The sequence below is a fragment of the Lepisosteus oculatus genome, chromosome 22 (genome assembly GCF_040954835.1).
Source record: "Lepisosteus oculatus isolate fLepOcu1 chromosome 22, fLepOcu1.hap2, whole genome shotgun sequence".
NCBI lineage: Eukaryota > Metazoa > Chordata > Actinopteri > Semionotiformes > Lepisosteidae > Lepisosteus > Lepisosteus oculatus.
The window spans coordinates 7,033,450-7,052,970 of NC_090717.1; the positions used below are offsets into that span (position 1 = coordinate 7,033,450).

Genomic DNA, 19,521 nt, shown 5'->3' on the forward strand with positions numbered 1-19,521 from the left:
CTCAGCTTTCACGAGGTAGTCCTTCAAGTAGCATTGAACTGTATCACAGAGAAAAACTGGGAGAAATGTTGTCCTCCTGCAGGGAATTTAGTTTTCCTGTCACCACCAAATTCATCTAAGGTTTTTAAGTTATAAACGTGTTTTTGACTCTGGGCCATGCCTGCTGTGAACTGATATGCTAAAAAAATTGCAGCAGGATATTCATATCTGTATCACGGCTAATGTCTCATTTCAAAACTAGCCCAGGGTAGATGTGAGTTTTGGCATTTGAAATTCTGAGTAGCAGTCCCGCTAATGGTAGTGTTTTTACGAAAGAAATGCTTTTGACCTCGTAGCTCAACAGAGAAAGACCACCATTATTAATCTTCAGTGTCGAGGCAAGCACAGCGGTTTCTACTAAAATGCTTTCATGCTGATTTTCTTTTCTTCTAGCAAAAGGGTACAAAATTTGCCAACTGTGATCCAAAACGCCTGATTTAGAAACAGTAAGATCAAATGGCTTAGAATGTTTGTGTTTTGTTTTGCAGCCTAATTGCTATGCTAAAGTGATCACAGTGGAATCGCAGAAGAAGATCGTGATATACTCTCGGCAGCCCATTAATGTTAACGAGGAGATCACGTATGACTACAAGTTCCCCATCGAGGATGAGAAGATCCCCTGTCTCTGTGGGGCAGAAAACTGCAGGGGTACCCTGAATTAGAACTGGGGGGCGTGGAGGGGGGAGCGCCCTACACTGGGGGCCTTCATCCTCCCCTCTCCTCGCCCACCCCTCCAAGCGTCTCTCCAAGCGCTTTAAGACAGTGCTGGACCCAAGTGTGCTTGCACTATGCCAAAAAAATAAGTTTAAGAAGAAGACTCTTGTATGGAAAAGCATACAAAATCACCAACGTGTCGCACTTCAGCTCAAGTCTCTCCACAGGCGATTGTGCATCAAGGTGTCCAGGACTCCATTTTGCTGTTTACGATTTCAGGTGCTCTTTTTCTTTGGGGAAAAAAAAACAAACCAACAAAACCGGAAAAAAAAAAAGGTGTTTACCACTTTTCCCCCCTGCGCTTTGTTATCCGAACAAACACTAGATCGTCTCACCTGCCCTACCTCTCCCCCTCCAGCCGGACAGCCCACCTCGCCCCACCTCCACTGCTTCCCACAATCCTCAGCCCACCCCCCCGACTCGGTCACAGCGAGACGCATGGTACTTTATCTTCCACCTGGGAATGCTGCTACCTGTTCTTTTCAGAGTGTTCAATGTACAGTAATCATCGCCACCATAATGTGAAAGGGGAGTAGTGAGGCTTGACTGAATGCTAATGTGGTGGGTTTCACTTTTGGGCAGTTTGGCCTTGGATTCGATGTTGCACAGATTCTGAAGGCATCGCCGTGGGTTTGGAATTGTTTTCTAATTATTAGTTTTTTTTCTTATTGTTGGCCATAGAATGACTGGGTATTTTCTGTTGCCTGTAGTGGAATGTGATGAAACAGAACCAAGGGTCGGTTGCAGCAGATTAATGTCAAATTCTTTACATCTGCACATGCCTGGCTCATTGTTACATTTTTTCAAGCTGACATCCTTATTAGTAAGTACCAAGTCCATTTTCACATTTACTTTTATTCAAAGTGCAATTAATTGTCATGAGTTAATCCTATATTCAGCATCACCTCTTATTTACATGACTTTTGGTGATGCGTACATCCTTCCATGTCTTACTCCATCACTAGCTTGCAACTTTTGTCTAATTTAAAACTTTCAAACGCAATCTTTAAATGCTAGACGGAATATTAACTGTTAGCAGACTTTAAAAAGCAGTAAAATGCACCCATGTTTTTTTACCGTGATTATATTTTTAAACGGTAATCTAATCATTGAATTGAAGAGCAACAGTGACCTGGTGCGTTCTTTCCTGGATTATTCTGTTAAATAGTCCAGCCCAGCCATTAGATTGTACTGCCCTCTACAGGTGAATTCCTGAACTTGTTGTATTGCTTTGAAACAAAACTACTGGGAAGAGACATAACATTGCAGAACCCCCGGTGTGAATTAGTTGTCTTTACTGCTAGAATAGTGGCTGTGTAACACCTGGCAAAGCTGCTTCAAGTGAAAATGTGCACTTTGAGTGCACTGAGTTACGGGTCATTGTGGGCCCATATCGTTCAGTGACGGCATTAGCTTTTGCTTCATGCCTGTGCTCTTCACTCTTACTTTCTCTCAGTGCGTTTCCTTTCATGGTGGAAGTCAGCTTATGTGACTCATTGTTCGCTTCCCTGCAAAAGGAGCTATTCCTGAAAGTGAAAGAGAGAGACGCATGTCTCCACCACTGCTCTGGAGCGTTACCTGGCCAGACAGCGGTGGGGCTCGGGAGACCCACTTGCATGTCAGTGGGGGATCAAGGGCTGTGTGGCCGCGTTTACATCCCAGTGCTAAAGCTTTTTGCAGACTGCTTACTAGACTGTGACTGATGCTTAGTGGCTAAGCATACAACCAGGTGGGTCCATTTACTACATTTAATGTGGGAGATTTAATTTTTAATATTTCCGAGGTTGAACGCTTCACTTTGGGAGAAAAGGATTTTATGAAGCAAGTATATATGAATTTTTTTTTGACTGAAAACAGTGTATTTTATGTTGAAGTGAAAAGAAAATATTAAGATAACATGCTTTTTGAAACCCTTTTCGTACCTGAATATTATTTTGAGAGGAAGCTTGGAGTGTTTTAATGGTTATAATTGCTGGGCAAAAAGCCTCCTAGATCTACATCCAGTTTCGTTCAAAGTGCTTCGTGGATGTTTTCTCTTTCTCTCCCAGATTCTGAATTGACTGGTATAACACCTGTGGCAATTGCCTTCTCCGAAACATTTAGAAATGAGAGGAAAGCAACTACTTGAAAGTAGATGACAAAAAAAAACGTCAAGTCATGAAGGAATTCTAGAGTTCCATTTTTGGAGAGTGAGTCTTAGATTTTGGATGTAAAAAAAACATCTTGGAGTCATGTCTGATGTGTCCAGACTGGACTGGAGGGAGATAGAAACTGCCGGTCAGTGGTTTCGGACACAGGGTCAGAGTTCAAGTTTCTGAGTCTCATCGCTCCACTGCAGGCACAGAAAGGCATGTTGAGTACCAATCATGAGCATTCTGACTAGCATTTTTTGTGTGTTGTATGGTGCTTTTTTCATTTACAAAAATGTAATTTTCTTTTTTTTCTCGTACAGTAAGTTGTAACATTAATCTATATCTGTACATAAGCTAGCTATAGTTTATTTTTTGCAAATGCACTATAGGTTTGCATGAAGCTTGGCTTTGGTGTTGACCAACAAGCTTGCATGTGTCCTATTTTGTCAATCAGTAAACTCAAAAACAGGTCATTCATCACGCCTTCACCTTCCGAAGATCTCTGCACAGTCCTTTGAACACAATCCGCACATGGCAGAGTAGGGAGGCTTTTTAAAAATGTTTATATTGTACAGCTTGATTTGTATTCAAAGAGAAGAGGCTTTTTTATCTTCCAAGGGGGGAAAAACAGCAACAATATATTAAAACTTTTGTGAATATTCCTTTTTTTTAATGAAAAATGTGTGATCTTTTCAGGGAGCATTTAAAACATGTAAAATAAAAAGTGATGAAAACTGTTTGAAACAAAGGTGCATCTTGTACGTACACAAACCCACATTTCCCTTTGAAAGATTGTTTCTTGTGGAAACTTCTTTTTTTTCAGCCCTGTTTCTTTGTACTTCTGAAATTTGTACATAATTTATAATTGTGAATACGATGGGAGTTTTTTTCTGCAATTTGCTACAGAATTACAGCTCTTAAATCTGTAAAAAGTGTAATATACATTGAGCTTGTAGCAATGTTTTCAGCTTGTGTCAAGCTTTTTTTTTTGTAAATTTCATGTAAATTCCTTGTTTGATATGTAGAGAAACGAAGAGCATTATCCTTCAGAAACTATTGCACGGGAATCAGGTGACAGTCTTGCCTGATGTCTCAATAGTCTATTTATTAAGTGGAGGAAAGCTGTATAAAAAATAATAAAAATAAAGACAACAAAATAAAGGCATCTTAAAATGTATTTATGCAGAGCTAAAACTGGATTTATTGTGTATGCACACACAGACACACAAAGGCCCGTGCACAGAAATACTTCCTTGATGACAGCATGCCAAAGGCAGCCCAGTGGTCAGCAGTGCTGTGAGGGACTGTGTATCCCAGCAGTAGATGGAAGTGTTTAGAGGTAGCCTCATTGCTTGTATTTTTGTATATATAACAAAGTGGTTTTATTTGGGACCTGTAAAAGTCTGAAAGAAGAGAAGCAAACCAGGTTCTCTCTCAAACAGAGTATGGATGTTGGAATGGTTTTGCAAATATAAGACTCTAATGTCTAAGGTATTTTGTCTTTATTTGTTTTATTTTTTTTCTCTTTATTATTATTAAATGCTACGGCCTTGCTTTGGAGATGTAGGATATGTTTGTTTTTTTTTAAAGGATTTATGGATTCGGTTTTTGTTTTCCTCTTGAGTGTGAAGATGGAATATGTGCCGAATATCTCATTGTTGATGAAAGTGTTTTGTTGTGGATGTGTCTTTGCTGTACATATTTGTTCATATTTTTTGTGAATTCGTTATGTACCATTGTATAATAGTAACTTTTATAAAGCAATCCATAAATATACTGACCTTTTCTTAACAACAAAATGGATAGTGTTGTTTTTCTGAAAGGCTAGTGCTAGACATGAGAGGTTTTCAAAAGTACACATTCATAGTTACATATTTAAACTTTTTTAAAGATAATAAGGACAATAAGTTCAAAAACAAGCACAGGTCTCATGTTTAACAGGTGATGTGAATTGTTTCACTTCACTTTCTCCAGAGAGTGCACTCCTGGCCTTCAGATTCTGGGGATGCATGGCTGTTTTTTCTGAACGTCCGTGTCTTGTTTTTGTCTCTTTGGGCTAAATCACATTAGCGGGTATTGGAATTCAGCAGGACTGAATACCCTCCTCCCATTCTGCAAAATTTGTCTAAATGAGTCAGCAGTGCTGTGTGTTTTTGAGTTATGTGCCATATCTTAGCCACAGTTACAATTTGTGTTAATATTTTCACTGAACTCATGATGGACAGTATTAATTCACTGCAGTATCTCTTTAAGAGTCCACAAATGAAAACCTTAAAGAAGAATATATGCCAAATCATCAAAGTTAAACGTCTAAGTCACTGGTGAGTAACTCTATCAGATACAGGGGCTCTAAATGCAAGTCATCTGCTGTAACTGTACTCCCAACTCTGTAGTAGAAGAAAGACCAGCAAAAGCAGATGGGCTAAAAGTCATTTATTTCATGCATGCAAAAGACAGTGATACAGAAGTAACTACGCTTAAAAGCTGTTATAGCAAGTATAGTATATCAAAATTGTTAATACAATAAGGGATTAAAAAACATGCAGGTGAATAAAAAAATGAGTAATTTCTACTAATTTTATGAATATCTTATCATATTTCAGGATATTTCCTAGAGAATATGATGTCTCCAATACAAAAATCACAAACTATTGCCTGAGATGTTTTCTTGTTTAAAATGCTGTGTGTTTTTGAATGCTGTGCCCTCCTGTTCACCTTTATTAAAGAAAGGATTTGCTAGAAGATGTCAGGAAAATATGGCTCACATCTATAAATGCAATGCATAAATACAGGTTACTATAGACTTAATGACAGGGCAGTGCCAGAAATGAACAGCTCTTTGGTGTCTGATACATTTCCCATTCTGATAGGAAACTTTCATTTAGTTAAGAGGTGGCAGAAGTCACCTTCTGTGGGAGGATTCCCACTTCTATATTCCTAATCAACACAGCAAGGACAACGAGAGCAAACTGCTGAGCCTGGGATTCTGTTTGTAAACGTTTTCATGGATGTGACTATATTGTGGCTAGCTTTCCCACTGCAGTAGTGTGAAACAGCCACACAACACTCGGGCCATTCAGGAGTTTGAAGAGGTACTGTTTTAGCTAGATTAAGTGATTGAACCACATAGCACTATACAGATAACACACAATCATCACTGGAAGGAGGTGGTCACTTTAATGGAGATCCTAAAGCACCATCGCAGTGATTGCACATTATCTTGGTAGGCAGAGTGGGGTGTGGGAGAGCCCCGTTTTGCTGTCCTTCCTTCATGGCTAGAGAGCTTCATACTGCCCATTTGGAGTCAGAACTGTGAGGTTTCCCCTGGCATTCTGGTCGGCCTCAATGGCTTCAAACAAGGACTTGAAATTCCCAGCGCCAAAGCCCTGCAATGGTTTAAAAATTGGTGAATCCACTGTTAAAAACTGCCACATAGCTGAAAAACACTGAAATGTATTCTGGTTTAAAAGCTTGGAAGAAATATGAGCTGCCATCATCAAAACGTGCTAAAAAGTTTGAATTGTTCTGACGGTTTCACGTGCGCCCTGCATCGCCACAGTCTTGATTAAGGTCGTAAGCAAGCTTTGTCTTCTTGACTATATTATTAGATATTCACAACCTACAGTATTGGGGCCTGTATGTGAAGATTGCCATGCTGGTTTCGTTTCTGTTAGCTAACCTGGTGGTTGTGTCGCTGTATCACCTCCAGGAACACAGTGGGCCTGTCCTGTACAGGCTTGGTGAATATCTGCAGCAGATAGCCATTGTCATCGTAGTCCACCAAGATCTTCAATTCCTATAATATACAGAGAAAAAGACTTCTTAAGCTGTTTTACAGGGATTTTCTATTTTAATTGTGTAATTTATCTTGGGTACTTTTCAGTAGACCTCGGATCTAAGATTGTAAGTTAGTATAAAGATGGACAAGATCTTTTTCTAATGGTTTCCTTCTACAGCTTCCTCTGCTTCTTCCCTTTGAGTAAAGATAAGAATGTAATGCAGAGAGGACTTTGCAAACACCTATGCACAGATTGGTTCTAAATATTTCCTGCTTGATTTTTCTAATGCATACAGGTGTGGTTGTTTAGGTTGGAAAAAAATCCAGCTAATTCAAGCACTGAGAACTCTGAAGAACTGATATCTTTATTCTGCCACGTTCTTTTTGTCTTAAAATCCACTGACCTCTAGTACAGCCAAGTCCTCCGTGATCTTGACTTTGGAATGTTTGAGATTCTCCCTCAGCTGCTCATAGTAAGTATCTGGGACTGACATGAAGTCCATTCCTCGCTCCTTCAAGTTGCGTATCTTAAAACCAACAGAAGAAAGGAGATGACTGCCTCAGGTTAAATCAGCAGTCTGCAGGCCTGGTCACGAAGAACGCCAGCTGTCTGGGATTTATAGATGTTTTCTGGGGGTCATAATAGGGGTCTTCTAGCCATCTCAGTGACTAGAGATCATCTCCATGTGCAGCAAAAGGCACCAAAGACCTCCTCAATGTCCACAACTAGGGTTAATCAATAGAAATGTATAAGATTATATATAGATCTATGTGTACTGATGACATTTCTGTAAATCCAAAAATGCGAGGGTTAGTAAACTACTAATTTGTTCAGCTGTACATCACAGGTTACAGTGACATTTGAAAAAGACACGACTCTTGCTATAATATTTTGCTGTTATGCTTTTTTAAGTTTGGTACACATTTGTCCCTAAGGTCTAAGGTCAGAGATGACCTCTTTCGTTTCAAAAGTAAGGACTGGTCTCAGCATCAGGGCTTTGTCGACTCCAGACATACAAACACAAGAAGTTGGACCTTTGTTTGAGCCACAGTGTTGGATTGCAGTGGTTGTACAACATGTAATCAGGAGCGAATCCCACTCGAGTGAGATCGCACCAGCTAGAGAAGGAAACACTTGCTTACAGCTGTGATGATGTCTGATGTATTCATGGCAATGTGCTGTACTCCTGGACCTCCATAATACTCCACATACTCCTGTAAAGAGAAAAGAAGCAGAGGGGTCAGTGAGGTGGCTAGGGACCAGGGGAGGTAGTATCCTGAAAACGACGTCTAAGCCTTTGCAAACCCAGTTTCCCAACCCAGCTGGGAAAAAACGTTCCACTTTGGTATCCATGAATTTAAAACTAAATCACATTAGCAGGTATTGGAATTCAGCAGGACTGAATACCCTCCTGCCATTCTGCAAAATGTGTTTTAATGAGTCAGCGGTGCTGTGTGTTTTTGAGTTATGTGCCATATTTTAGCCACAATTACCATTTTTGTTAAGATTTTCACTGGACTCATGATGTACAGTATTAATTCACTGCAGTATCTCTTTAAGAGTCCCCAAATGAAAACCTTAAAGAAGAATATATGCCAAATCATCAAAGTTAAACGTCTAAGTCACTAGTGAGTAACTTTATCAGATACAGGGGTTCTGATCCCTCATTTCATACAGTACATGTATGAATTTGAATTTTGCTGTAGCATCCCCAGTGCTGTCATGCTTAGTTTCCAGTCTTTATGAAAACAGAACATGAGAATGAAAAGGTGATGACTGGAAGGTAACCTGGATCTGAGATTTTCTTTTCCCTATGGCGGGCTCATTAATGGGCATCTTCACAGTCTCTTCATAGTTTGCCACCACAATGGAACGGAGGGAACTGAATTCCGTCTGGATCTGCTTATCGTCCACTGACCAAAAACGGTGGAACAGAAGGTTCTTCTGATACCTGAGGATAGAACCAGCAAAGCTCTGTCAGTACCACTAATCTCCAAGACTGAGCTGCCATCTGCCTGCTGGGAAACAAAGCCTGACCATCTGAGGGAATAGCCAGATCCCAGTAAGAAGCAATGATTCCGCAAAGCAGTGCCAAATCCCAGGAGCACATGGCTTGGGTTAGGAATGCCTGCAAACCATCCTCTACAGTCGTTGACCAGGCTTCTCTTTGACATCCGGTCTCCCTCAGCTACATACATTTCAATGCTAGAAAAAAAGGTTCAAAATAAGCTCCTATTCTATTCAAATAAACTGTAAACCCAGAATAACATTCACTCCTAGGCAGCATAACTTTCCATTTATTTCTTCAGCTCTTACAAAAGCTCCTACAAAATCTCGCTCTGACTTGGCATGTTACAACTAAACCTTTTCTTGATCATCTTTATGATGCCTGTGGTGTACTTAACAGCAGGCTGGTTGCATGTGGAGCACATCTGCACTCAATCTGCCCGATGTTTGATCTCGGAGCAGTGGCGGTGCCAGAACACGCCTAACCCGCTCCAGATGTCACGAGAACCGCTCAGATCCATCGAGAAAACCGCCCTGTTCCATGTGTATGCTATCGAACCAATCCTCCACTCCTAATGAAATCCTTTCCCCAAGAAGAAGTCATCTTAAAGAACCTGATGTAGAAACAGCTATAAATCTGTGGTCTGGTATTTGTTTCATTTTTTGAGTCAACTGTGTGAACGAGGACACTCAGCAACCCTTAATCTCCTGAATCCCGAGATGAGATGAGATCTGAGTGATCTTCCCCACGTGCTCTGACCAGATTCGAGCCACAGCCAGTTGCTTCCTGGCCGCTTGCTTACCACTCCACCACAGGCACCATCTCATCGTCTGGCTGGTTCCCCACCACGTGGTCAATGAAGTTCAGCTGTCCGCTGGGCCTGCAGGGCAGAGCAACACCTTCGTCACCACAGGTCCCGCACAGGCAACTCGCCCCACATGGAGATGCAGGTCACCATGGAGCCGCCCGTGTTTAATCTGATACGCAGGTGTCCCATGGCAAAGATCATGACTTCATCATTAAGGTTCTATTTTTCCATGATTTCCCCCCTATTTGCTCAGTAAGGGAGAAAAAAGTCTGAAAGCCCTCAAAGTAGCACGGATTACAAGACACCTTCCGGTTCAGACGTGGTTTGAGAGTGTGCTAAAAAAACAGATCTCAGTGGTATCCCCCCCCCCACCCTTAATAAAATTGCTTTATTGAAACTGGATCATATAAAGAACACCTTGGTTGACAATAAGATACAGAGCCACAAGACGTCCGCATGACTCGACTTTCATTGCTCTTAGCCCAGCCTTATCCAACCAGCTTTTTCTCTAGAGAAAATCTCCATCATTTGACATTTTAAGGCTTGGGCCACCTATTGTGGTATAAAGAGTAACTTGCTTTATATCCTACAGGCCCAGCTGTAATCCATACAAAACTGAACTTATCCCTATTTATTACTTTTCATGTTTAGAAAAAAACAACATTCAACCAGGCCTTCTGATGCACTCACAGCTTGGCCAGCAGGGGGTCTCGGAACAGAGGAGCCTTGAACCCGGGCAGGAAGAGTCCCCTGTAGTCCGTCCTCTCCACAAGCGTGTGAGTGGTGTCCCCATACTGCAGAGACATCGGCCACCAGGGGTCAGTCCTCATGCTTCACTACGCCCATTCAGAAAGCTCCATGAACTGAGAGAAGGACACCACTAGGCACGCACGTTACCAGCTGTCAGATTACAGCAATTCTTTTAACAATGGAATGCTACATGCAGAATTTCAAGCAGAGAAGACCAAGCCTCATTTCCTTTTGGGAATTTTCTGCCAGAAAACTGCAGGTAGTTCTGGCAGTTTTCACTTACTTTTGCCATGCTGATACCTCTAGAATGCATGTACTCAACTGTGGTGTGGTGAAGCTTGGATCATAGTGTTTTAGTACACTTCAGTCTGCTCTCACTTTAACGTATCACTTTAATTATACTGTAAATGTTGCTCCAAATCCTAGTCAGTCTGGTGTAAGCTTTGGAGTTATTCAATGTTAATTGGTACACAAGCTCATTATTGTTTTTGGGGGAATTTTAACATGGCTGTATTTCCAACTGCCTCATAAGAAATAATCTTGAGACTGTATTTAGTACCTCCCTCACAAAATGTGTTTTACAGGCAAATGTCAGGTGTGCTGGTTGAGACAGGATGGACACCACATCCTATCGAAGAACACAGGGGCAAGGAGCTCTCTCGGGCTTGACTACAGACAGCAGGGTTGTCTGTAATCAATCTTCCACGTCTCCAAGCGGATTTGGTTTGGGAACACTTGGATCTTCTGCAGGGCCCTGCACTTTAGAAGTCTGTGTCATTTTACACATCATTCCTGTGCTCGACCACCTGTAATGCAGGCCCTCACGTACCGTCTGGAGCACTGCTAATTTCACTTTGCCGTATTTGTCTTCCTCTGTGTAGGGCTCCTTCAGAACAACAGCCCCACGCTCCCGAGCTTTCTGCAAAGGACAGACAGAAGGCATGAGAAACACACTTCATTAATCGAGGCCTGTCAGTCCCCACCCCAGTCTACGGATCTTACATTCCTGTGCACGTTCCTTTTGAATGAAACCAGTTTCACCTGACCCAGCCTGTGACATGACAGCAACTTTACAGTACAACATATTTAGGACTTTGTGCTTTTGAATAATTCACATTCACGAAATATGCAAAGATAAGTGTCCTTGATCATCTTCGGTCTCAGTTTTCTTTTCGGTTTTGCAGGCAGGTTGCTTTTTCCTGTCTCTCAAGAAGGAGCTGAATATGATGTGCTCAGATCCTTCCCTTTTCTGATAACCGGTAGCTGGATAAAAGCAGCACTCCCTCCAGTTCCCTTGTCTGGGCTCAGTACCTGAACGATAAAGTCGCAGTCCTCCACTGAAAACGCAATGTCTTTCACTCCATCTCCGTGTTCCACGAGATGTTCTCCCATCTCTAGGCAGAAAAAAAAGAGGGGAAAACACAGCAGAGAGTCAGCCGTCTGAAAACGAATAAGGTCGTGTTTAGAATCATTTAGATGCAGCGTGCTTTGTGAATGTTGCTTGGCTCATTTGCTGCTGAGCCTGTTACAGAAGATGAGACGCCACCCTCTTGGGATCTAGACTGTGCTGAATTCTCCCATGATAGGACCCATGTTGGCACAATTCTCCACTGTCTGGCAGTGGTGCCACGTGGCTCGAAAGCCAGAGATGGCCAAGGGCGGCCGTGATCAATTCCCAGCAGAAGAAGTGCCTCAGAGTCACAGGCACCATTTCATGTCTTTCCAGCAGAGCGGATTAAACACAGAGGTTTGGCTCACAGGGCCAGAGAGGAGATCAATCCTGCTAATGTTTGTAGCTTTACTACAACTTTTCCCACCTCCCACCTCCTTCCCGTAACCAGATACTTACCTTTGTTTCCTGGATTCAGTGGAGATGAGAAGACAAATACGATCTGCAGGAAGGCATGACAAAGAATGAATATACACATGTCCAGCCCCCCCCCACACAATAACTGTGCTTTGCTTCATCAGACCTTTCCGAATACTGAAGGGGGCGATACCATTAAAGCCTCTATTCAGGGACCGGCTTGTTTTCCGAGAGTGCTACTTAAAAACAAGAAATAGAGGAACCAGTAAAGGTTCATTCCAAACTGAATAGCAAAAAGAAAGAGGAACAAACAGCATTTGTTGGAGGCTTTGTTCACCTGAGGTTGTGTTTTTTCCTTCTTTTTTTTTTCTCCTTTTCAGTTTGAAAGTAATCTCCCCGTGTATTTCTATTTAAACGTTTCCTTGGATAGTTAATGAAGGCCTTTGCCCCATGGCTCTTTAGACAGGACACCCTAAGGTTAATTAGGAGCTCGGAGGGAGTTCACTTTCCTTACTGAAAATCTACCTCTATCTGGGGAGGAAGGACGGCCTATCTTTACTCTAAAGGACCAAGAAGAAAGAGCCTACCCACAGCGACCAGCAAAAAACAAAGATGTCAAACTTGGTATTGTGACCTCAAGGAAGACATCAGACAAAACTGTCAATGTTTGTTAATGTTTTAGTATTTGCGTCCAATACTCTGCTGTTGGCCCCCTGGATGGCTTTGTCACTGGACAGAAGCTACTGTAGCTGCAGAGCACACAGGAAAGGGGGGCTTGCCTTGTCCTGCTGGACCACATGGGACACCACCTCCCTGCTCCCCGTCTCCAGGCCCCGGTACGCCAGGGGCTCAAATCCCATCTTGTTGCAGTAGAATGAGGCCGCCTAGAAAGGAGAGCAAGCAGGCAGGTTCACTCCATATACGGCACAGGCAATATGTGTCCTGCCCTAAGTCACGCTGCAGGTAGGCTGGAAACAAAGTCAAAAACGATTTTAATTTTTAACATAAAAATAAATTAGAAACCTGTTTAGGATGAACCACCATAACTATGCTACTAAAAAAAAATACACTCAATATCTTAGCCCACAGAGAAGTTTTGAATAGACCTTTACTTACTCACATAGAATAATTAAAAGATTCCTAGTTCTAATAGTACATTGTATTTTCCCATTCTAATTTATTCAGATTACTTTTACAAAAGGACCGTCGTTTTCAGGGAAGATATTAATCTTTGTTGGAAGACATTGTCTACTTAAATTGTTTTAATGACATGTAGACATAAGTATGTCTATTAAATGAAATTAAAGACATAATTCGATTAACACTGTAAACTAAAGCCCCTCGGTCAGATGAAACCGCTGAAGGCATCAATGTGGGTTTAATAAAATAACTGAAGCCACTCCACCCCTCTCTTAAAGCCAATAGAAAGCTTTCCAGAGGAAAACCTCTGTGATTTCGAGAGAGGAAAAAATAAGATGCGAGAAAACCAAAAGTACAAAATTATTCAACTGTCGGATAAATACGCTTACCTGTTTGGCGTTGCCAACCCAGAATGTGATGTGGTCGAAACAAATAAACTTTCCTCTTTCATGCTATAATCAGATAAACACATTAATAAGGAATAAGCATAAAAACAATACAGTTTAAGCTAAGCATATTTCCAGCTAATACGCTCCATCGCGTCTACGAATCAATTTAAGTACACGTCGTGAATTTAAAAGGATATTTGTGATGGGAATAAAAACATCCCCATCACATTTTGTCAACCTATAATAGACTTTGTCAACCACAACAGGTGTTTTCTCTTCTTCCAGATATCCTATTGCATAAAAAATACATATTTATATAAAATGAGCTGCCCTTACTGCACGATTTCAGGCATGACCACAGGGCACTTCAATGAGTAAGAACTTATAATAAAAACGCTATACTGTACGTACCTTTTCGCCCTTGTCGGTGTAAGAAGTCTAAAGAGAAGGAGAAATACAGTTTTACATATGCCAAAATACTCCATACATATACATCACATGATACATACACGAGGACTCATCTGAAACAGAAAAATGTGCGAAATGAATAAAAGGGACTATCAAACAGAAGTGGAAAATTGTGGGGAAGAAGCGTAGTTAAAGAGCTTACTAAAATGTCATTTATAAACCAATAAAGTGATCTCACCATTGTTAGCTGGTTGATTCTTGCAGCAGCCGAACCGGGGATGCAATGAACTTCAGACCATTAAGCGAAAAGACGACACGAAGCACTCCACGCCCCCGGAGTAATGACTGGTGTAATGTGGGGCTCCCTCACTCAAGATTTTTTATGAGTGGGGTAGATTTTAAGCACCGCATATTTCAGTTAAGCACAATAAGACAATGGAACATTGACATTATGTATACATATAGCATATGGCAATGATATATTCTAATATATCTATAATAAAGTTCAGGTGGGGAGCTGCGTCAGCATGCGAAGTCTGCAGAGGAACAATAGGCTTATTCCATGCTGAAAAGAGAAATTATTTCAGCATGGAATAAACCTATTACCTGTTCCTATGTATAATATAACACGTTAAAAACACTTTATTAAAGAATGTATCACTGGTCCCTATGACAGTCATACAGTATGTGAATATACACAGACGGCTGGATGGTGCCCTTTTTGAGACGTTTGTCAGAACGTATTAAAAAGTATATTTCATTGTGAAATGTAGCACGAGGACAAAACAACGTTTTTGTCGGTCACAAAAATGCTTATTCATGCTGGCGTGAATCTAGTGCTGCAGCGCTAGTTAGTTCATGCTTGAATGGTTCCACATGTTGGGTTATTCGATAGAGGAGTTCCTCAGATCCTGGTTTCCAATTGGTTATCCCTAAAACTGCCTTCTGGAAGGGAAACAAAAAAATATACTGTAGCAAGCGCTTTCCACCCCCCGCTTTGAACACATTGTCTTAAATGCGCACAGTAAAGAATATCGGGCCTCATCTCACTATAGCATCAGCAAATCTATTCACGATCATCTTATCACTTATCTTGCATTTTTTTAAATTAAACGTTGAAAGCAAAATGACTAATTTTTATTATGCGAGATGCTATTTATGTGTTCATTAATTTGGTCTACCTATCCGGGTAAATGTTCCTTCAAACGCAATTATTTACACGCCAGTGCATAGAAGGAACGAAATGGAACGGCAAAAACTGATGCGTTTTCTTTTCAGAGATAAAACACTTAATTCATTAAGTTATGGTGCTGTTTGCTAAATCAATTTAAACTCAAATGTGTGGTTTTCCTGTGAGCAAAACCGGGCAGAACTGACATCAAAGGAATTGCGTTCCATACATTTTAATTACAGGGGATTACTGAAAAAACATTGAAGATTGAATATAGCTTCGCGTTCCATGGAATAGCAGAGTATGTCCATTTAAAGGATCCGTAGTTGTAGTTGCTGCAGTTAAACGTCCGGACACGGTTTGAAGATGACAGAAGAAAGCGACCACAATAACTCCACATTTACGGTTGATTATGTTAAAAATCTCGTCAAAAAGAAAGATGAAATTGAAGAACAGATTAAAGCATACTACGACGTTCTGGAAGATGTAAGATTTCAGATTATCCCATTGTGTACTCAAAAATCGGTTCAGTCAGAGTCTGCATAGTTGGGTTTGTGTACCTTGTGTATTTTAGACAGAGATAAAATAAACTCGTCGTAGTATTTGATTTTCAAGTTCTGAACTTTCTGATAACGGGAAAACGATATAATGCGTAAAACACATAGATCGCTGTAGAAAAAATATAACACGCAGTGTGTATCTAAAAGGGCCTGTGTTTTTTTCTGCGACCGTTTGAAAAGTTTTATGCGTAGATTATCGTCAAGGACCCCTGACAGAAATAGTGCGAACGGGTGTTTTAGATGTTATTGTAATATGCAACCGTGATGAGCTTGCAATACGAGTGATCCCAATACTTCATCGACAGCAAAAAGGCGTTGGGATGGACGGTCCGCTCGTTGACGTAGAAGGGTACCCGCGAGCAGACGTGGATGTGTTCCAGGTCCGCACGGCGAGACACAACATCTCCTGTGAGTGGTGCGGGTGTGTGAAAACCGTACGGCCAAAGAGCGAGAGAGCTCTTATTTTCTAAGCCATGTGACGCAGCTGCCTCTCTGGACGGCCGCGTCAGCGTGTTTCGGCTGCAGAGGAGCACGGAAAGGTTACTTCAGCGAAACGCAACGTTTCGGGAGGATAAGGAGACGGAGTAGCTGAGAAAGAGCCTCAGGGGGGTGTTAGCAGCTGTAATCTGTAAATGAATGCAGTATACAGTCTTATCCATTGATGTACAGCTTTTACCCCTGTGAGCCCATTCTCTCCTGCTCTGGCCTTGTTCCCCTGCTCTTTATAATCCCACTACTTTACTCTTCACATCTTAAGACCCCACAGCAGAAACGTTGTTTCTTATTTCTACTTTTTCAGTGTGGTATTATCCTTTACTTGTGCCCATGCTCAAATTAGCCTCAACACTAGTCGTGTCTGCCTTGAGCAGAATCTGAAATTGATTGTCAAAAGTGCAGCAGCAGAAGATGCCCAGACGCCACGGGCCGTCTAATTTAGAGGTTCAGTTCGTCCCGCAGTTGGGAGCCGCCTCTTGTCCCCCGGCCCAGCTCATGTGTGCATTGTGTGGGAAGCCTCCAGCTGGCGTGGCGCCAGCGCTGGTCCCCACCGTGACGCAGTGACGTGTGTCACCCCCGCGCAGGCCTGCAGAACGACCACAAGGCCATCATGCTGGAGATCGAGGAGGCGCTGCACCAGCTCCACGCCCGAGAGAAGGCCAAGAGGGCGTGGGACGAGGCCGAGGCGCGAGAGGAGGCCATGGAGCAGGCCCGCAGCCCTCCTCAGCCCTTCGCCAGAGCGGACGCCGTCACCCCCGGCTCTCCAGCCAGCCTGGCCGTGAGTCCTCTGAGCTAGCTGGGACCCTGTGGGGCTCTGGGGGGGCAGAACGTGGAAATATTCGACTGGAGGCAGGAGCTGGGAAATTCTTGCGCTGCAGACTAATTTCCAGATGTTGCATGATGAATTGCAAATCATCTGCATGTTGAAAGAATGCAACTCCTTTCTGTCTATGCATGCGTTTGCATGATGTGGAAGTGTTGTACTTCATATGTTTGTGGAATCTGTAAACTCAGATCCAGATTAATGCTGACCCCTGACTTGACTCTTGACTCTCCTGATTGTCTGGGGAATTGATTTAAGGAACGTTAGCCCTTGTTGTGAAATAAGCCCCAGCCTTATGGATAGCAAGTGGCAGAGCCGGTAGATTGATGGACTGTGGGCTGACATTGTGTTGTGTGCAATCTGATTTATCCTTTTTAATTATGCTGCTGGATCTTTACTCTCTGTACATTTACTAGGCAGTTATAACAGTAAAAACTGGTAGTGTTAAAATCTGAATAATTCTTGAACCTTATGAAGAAATCTTAAATGCAACACGGTGCTGGTCTCTTCCCTAATGAGGCTAATGCTGTTTTTTTTTTTGGTTTATCTGGAGAAATATGTCCTGCTCTGAAATGGCTTAAAATGATTCTCCCCCCCCTTCTTGTACAGGGCTTGCATGTTGGGGACGAGATCGTTGAGTTTGGCAGTGTGAATTCAGTGAACTTTCAGAACCTGCAGAACATCGCCATGGTTGTCCAGCACAGCGAAGGGGTAAGAATTTGCTTTCAGAAACCTTTGAGCTCATCTGCAGGTCTTCATCCCAGTGGGCCTGTAGGCGAGCTTTTAAACACGTTGATTGGAGCACTGCACTCTGTACAGCTCAGTGATCGCTGTTCTTCATGACCGCGTAGTTGTAGAAAAGTATATTGTTGGCTTGAATGACATTGGTGAATCTTTTTCCTTAGAAACCCCTGAGCATAACTGTGATTCGCAGTGGGCAGACAGTGCACCTGGGCCTGACGCCACAGCGCTGGAGTGGAAGAGGCCTGCTGGGGTGGGTCTGAAAACGATGATTTAACAACAGTCGTGCAGCCAGCCACTTCGGCTTCTTGTGATGCTCTATCTTAATTTCTTGCAGTTTTATTCTTAAGTATTCAAGCCGGGGAAAAAAATGCCAGTAGGTACTCTGTACGTTGTTGATTTCTTGGCGTAGGCCCAGACAAATCAAAATAACCGCCCTGCCACTAACACACGAGGAACGAGCCCAGTGCTCGACGACAGGATTTCATTGGTCAGAAGCCAGAACCCCCGGTCAAAGGAAAGCCACAGTCGTTCTGTGATTAAAGGGTGGGTCGGTGATCTTTCCTGAAGCCCTCCTGTTAGAAAAATATAAATACTCCACATAAGCACCCTCATTTATGTTCCCTCCTCCACCCCATCTCCACATCTGCAGTTGCCCCTTGGTCACTGCTCACCCTGCATGGGGGTCCCAGCCTCCTTGTCCTGTGGCCAGGAGGTTGTCCCTCAGCCAAGTGAGTTACTCCAGATCTTACTATGACTAAAACACCCAGTACACTTCATTCCTGGGTGGTGTTGTTCCCACTGAAACCTCAACAGGGTTTGTACTTTGAGCAAATAAAATACAGTGTTGGTTTAAAAAACAAAACCCGTTTTGTATGGAGCTGGGCAGGTTGTTTTTTCCCAGGACATGCGGATTAGCATAAAGACGCTCAATAAGGTTTGATCAGCTCTGCCCTTCCTACGTTTTGAGAAACAGCATTGAAAAACAAGCGCTGTCAGCCACCCACACAGGCATTGAGTTATGTGACTCCTTGAATTCGTTTTTTAAAATGGGGGTCAAGGTGATTCTGGTTATAGAGATGTTTGGTGATAGATGTTTTAATTCTTAGCAGACGTCTCTAATAGAATGCGTTTCAGAAAGAACAAAATGTTATGGTGTTTGTGTTGCTTCCTTTCCTAATCTTCCAAATGTTTTGTGCCAATAGGTGTAACATTGTGCCACTGCGAAAATAACAACATTGAAGCACCAGAACAGCTGCACCACTCGAGGAGCTTCAAGAAGCTGACTTGTCTATAAGGGCTGCAAATGGAGTTGCTATATTTTGTTGGTGTTTTCTGGTTTTTTTTTTCCCTGTGTAAGAATTGGGAGCTGAAGGAGTTATTGAATTTCATTACACTGGGTTATTTATTACTGTCACTCTGTTGAAACACATTTTATGCCTTTACATTGCTCAAGCATATAGGCTTCCACATGATAAAGAAAAAATTACATTTGACGAACGGAAAGAAATGCTCAGGATCTGTCCCCAGTTGTGGAACTGTGTGGAACTGAATTACATGGGACACTTAAATTATGGCAGATGGTAACAGGATTGGGGAATTGTCACGAGGAAAGCATGAATTTTTTTTGATGTCATATGTTGATGCTTCTTGGTTGGCAGAAATGATTTTCTTACTCGTATATCTAAATTTTAACAACACTGAAGGAAATCATTTTCTAATGACATGACCACAATAAACGGATTTGTCCAAACTTG

At 42.2% G+C, this 19,521-nt stretch overlaps 3 protein-coding genes across 5 annotated transcripts in view; 2 read left to right on the forward strand and 1 right to left on the reverse strand.

Moving 5' to 3' along the window:
• Positions 1 to 4,379, forward strand: part of setd1ba (SET domain containing 1B, histone lysine methyltransferase a) — a 35,931-nt gene extending 31,552 nt beyond the window's left edge. For all 3 annotated transcript variants that reach the window (XM_069182353.1, XM_069182351.1, XM_069182352.1), the window contains one exon: positions 528 to 4,379. In XM_069182353.1, coding sequence (XP_069038454.1) covers positions 528 to 701 — 174 coding nt within the window. In that variant the 3' untranslated portion in view covers positions 702 to 4,379. The remainder of the gene's footprint in view (positions 1 to 527) is intronic.
• Positions 4,380 to 6,043: 1,664 nt separating this feature from the next.
• Positions 6,044 to 14,404, reverse strand: LOC102682201 (4-hydroxyphenylpyruvate dioxygenase). The gene is made up of 14 exons (XM_006640359.3): positions 14,213 to 14,404; positions 13,978 to 14,004; positions 13,567 to 13,629; positions 12,817 to 12,921; positions 12,080 to 12,122; positions 11,542 to 11,624; positions 11,060 to 11,149; positions 10,171 to 10,274; positions 9,475 to 9,552; positions 8,453 to 8,615; positions 7,807 to 7,878; positions 7,068 to 7,190; positions 6,565 to 6,681; positions 6,044 to 6,271 (listed from the first exon to the last, which is right to left on the reverse strand). The coding sequence occupies exons 1-14, from the start codon at positions 14,213 to 14,215 to the stop codon at positions 6,161 to 6,163; spliced, it is 1,182 nt and encodes a 393-aa protein (XP_006640422.3). The 5' UTR covers positions 14,216 to 14,404; the 3' UTR covers positions 6,044 to 6,160.
• A 1,056-nt stretch (positions 14,405 to 15,460) lies between these two features.
• Positions 15,461 to 19,521, forward strand: psmd9 (proteasome 26S subunit, non-ATPase 9). Its single transcript, XM_006640229.3, has 6 exons — positions 15,461 to 15,631; positions 16,011 to 16,113; positions 16,785 to 16,978; positions 17,633 to 17,734; positions 17,929 to 18,017; positions 18,970 to 19,521. The coding sequence occupies exons 1-6, from the start codon at positions 15,512 to 15,514 to the stop codon at positions 18,995 to 18,997; spliced, it is 636 nt and encodes a 211-aa protein (XP_006640292.2). The 5' UTR covers positions 15,461 to 15,511; the 3' UTR covers positions 18,998 to 19,521.

Bases quoted from the DNA above. Each gene is read 5' to 3' on its own strand.
- LOC102682201 (XM_006640359.3), bottom strand. The intron at 10,275-11,059 runs GTACGTGAGGGC...ATGTCTCTGCAG, and splicing joins AATTAGCAGTGCTCCAGACG to TATGGGGACACCACTCACAC. The intron at 7,191-7,806 runs GTAAGCAAGTGT...GTTGGTTTTAAG, and splicing joins CATCAGACATCATCACAGCT to ATACGCAACTTGAAGGAGCG.
- psmd9 (XM_006640229.3), top strand. From the start codon at position 15,512: ATGACAGAAGAAAGCGACCACAATAACTCCACATTTACGGTTGATTAT. The intron at 16,114-16,784 runs GTGAGTGGTGCG...ACCCCCGCGCAG, and splicing joins GGCGAGACACAACATCTCCT to GCCTGCAGAACGACCACAAG. The intron at 16,979-17,632 runs GTGAGTCCTCTG...CTTCTTGTACAG, and splicing joins GCTCTCCAGCCAGCCTGGCC to GGCTTGCATGTTGGGGACGA.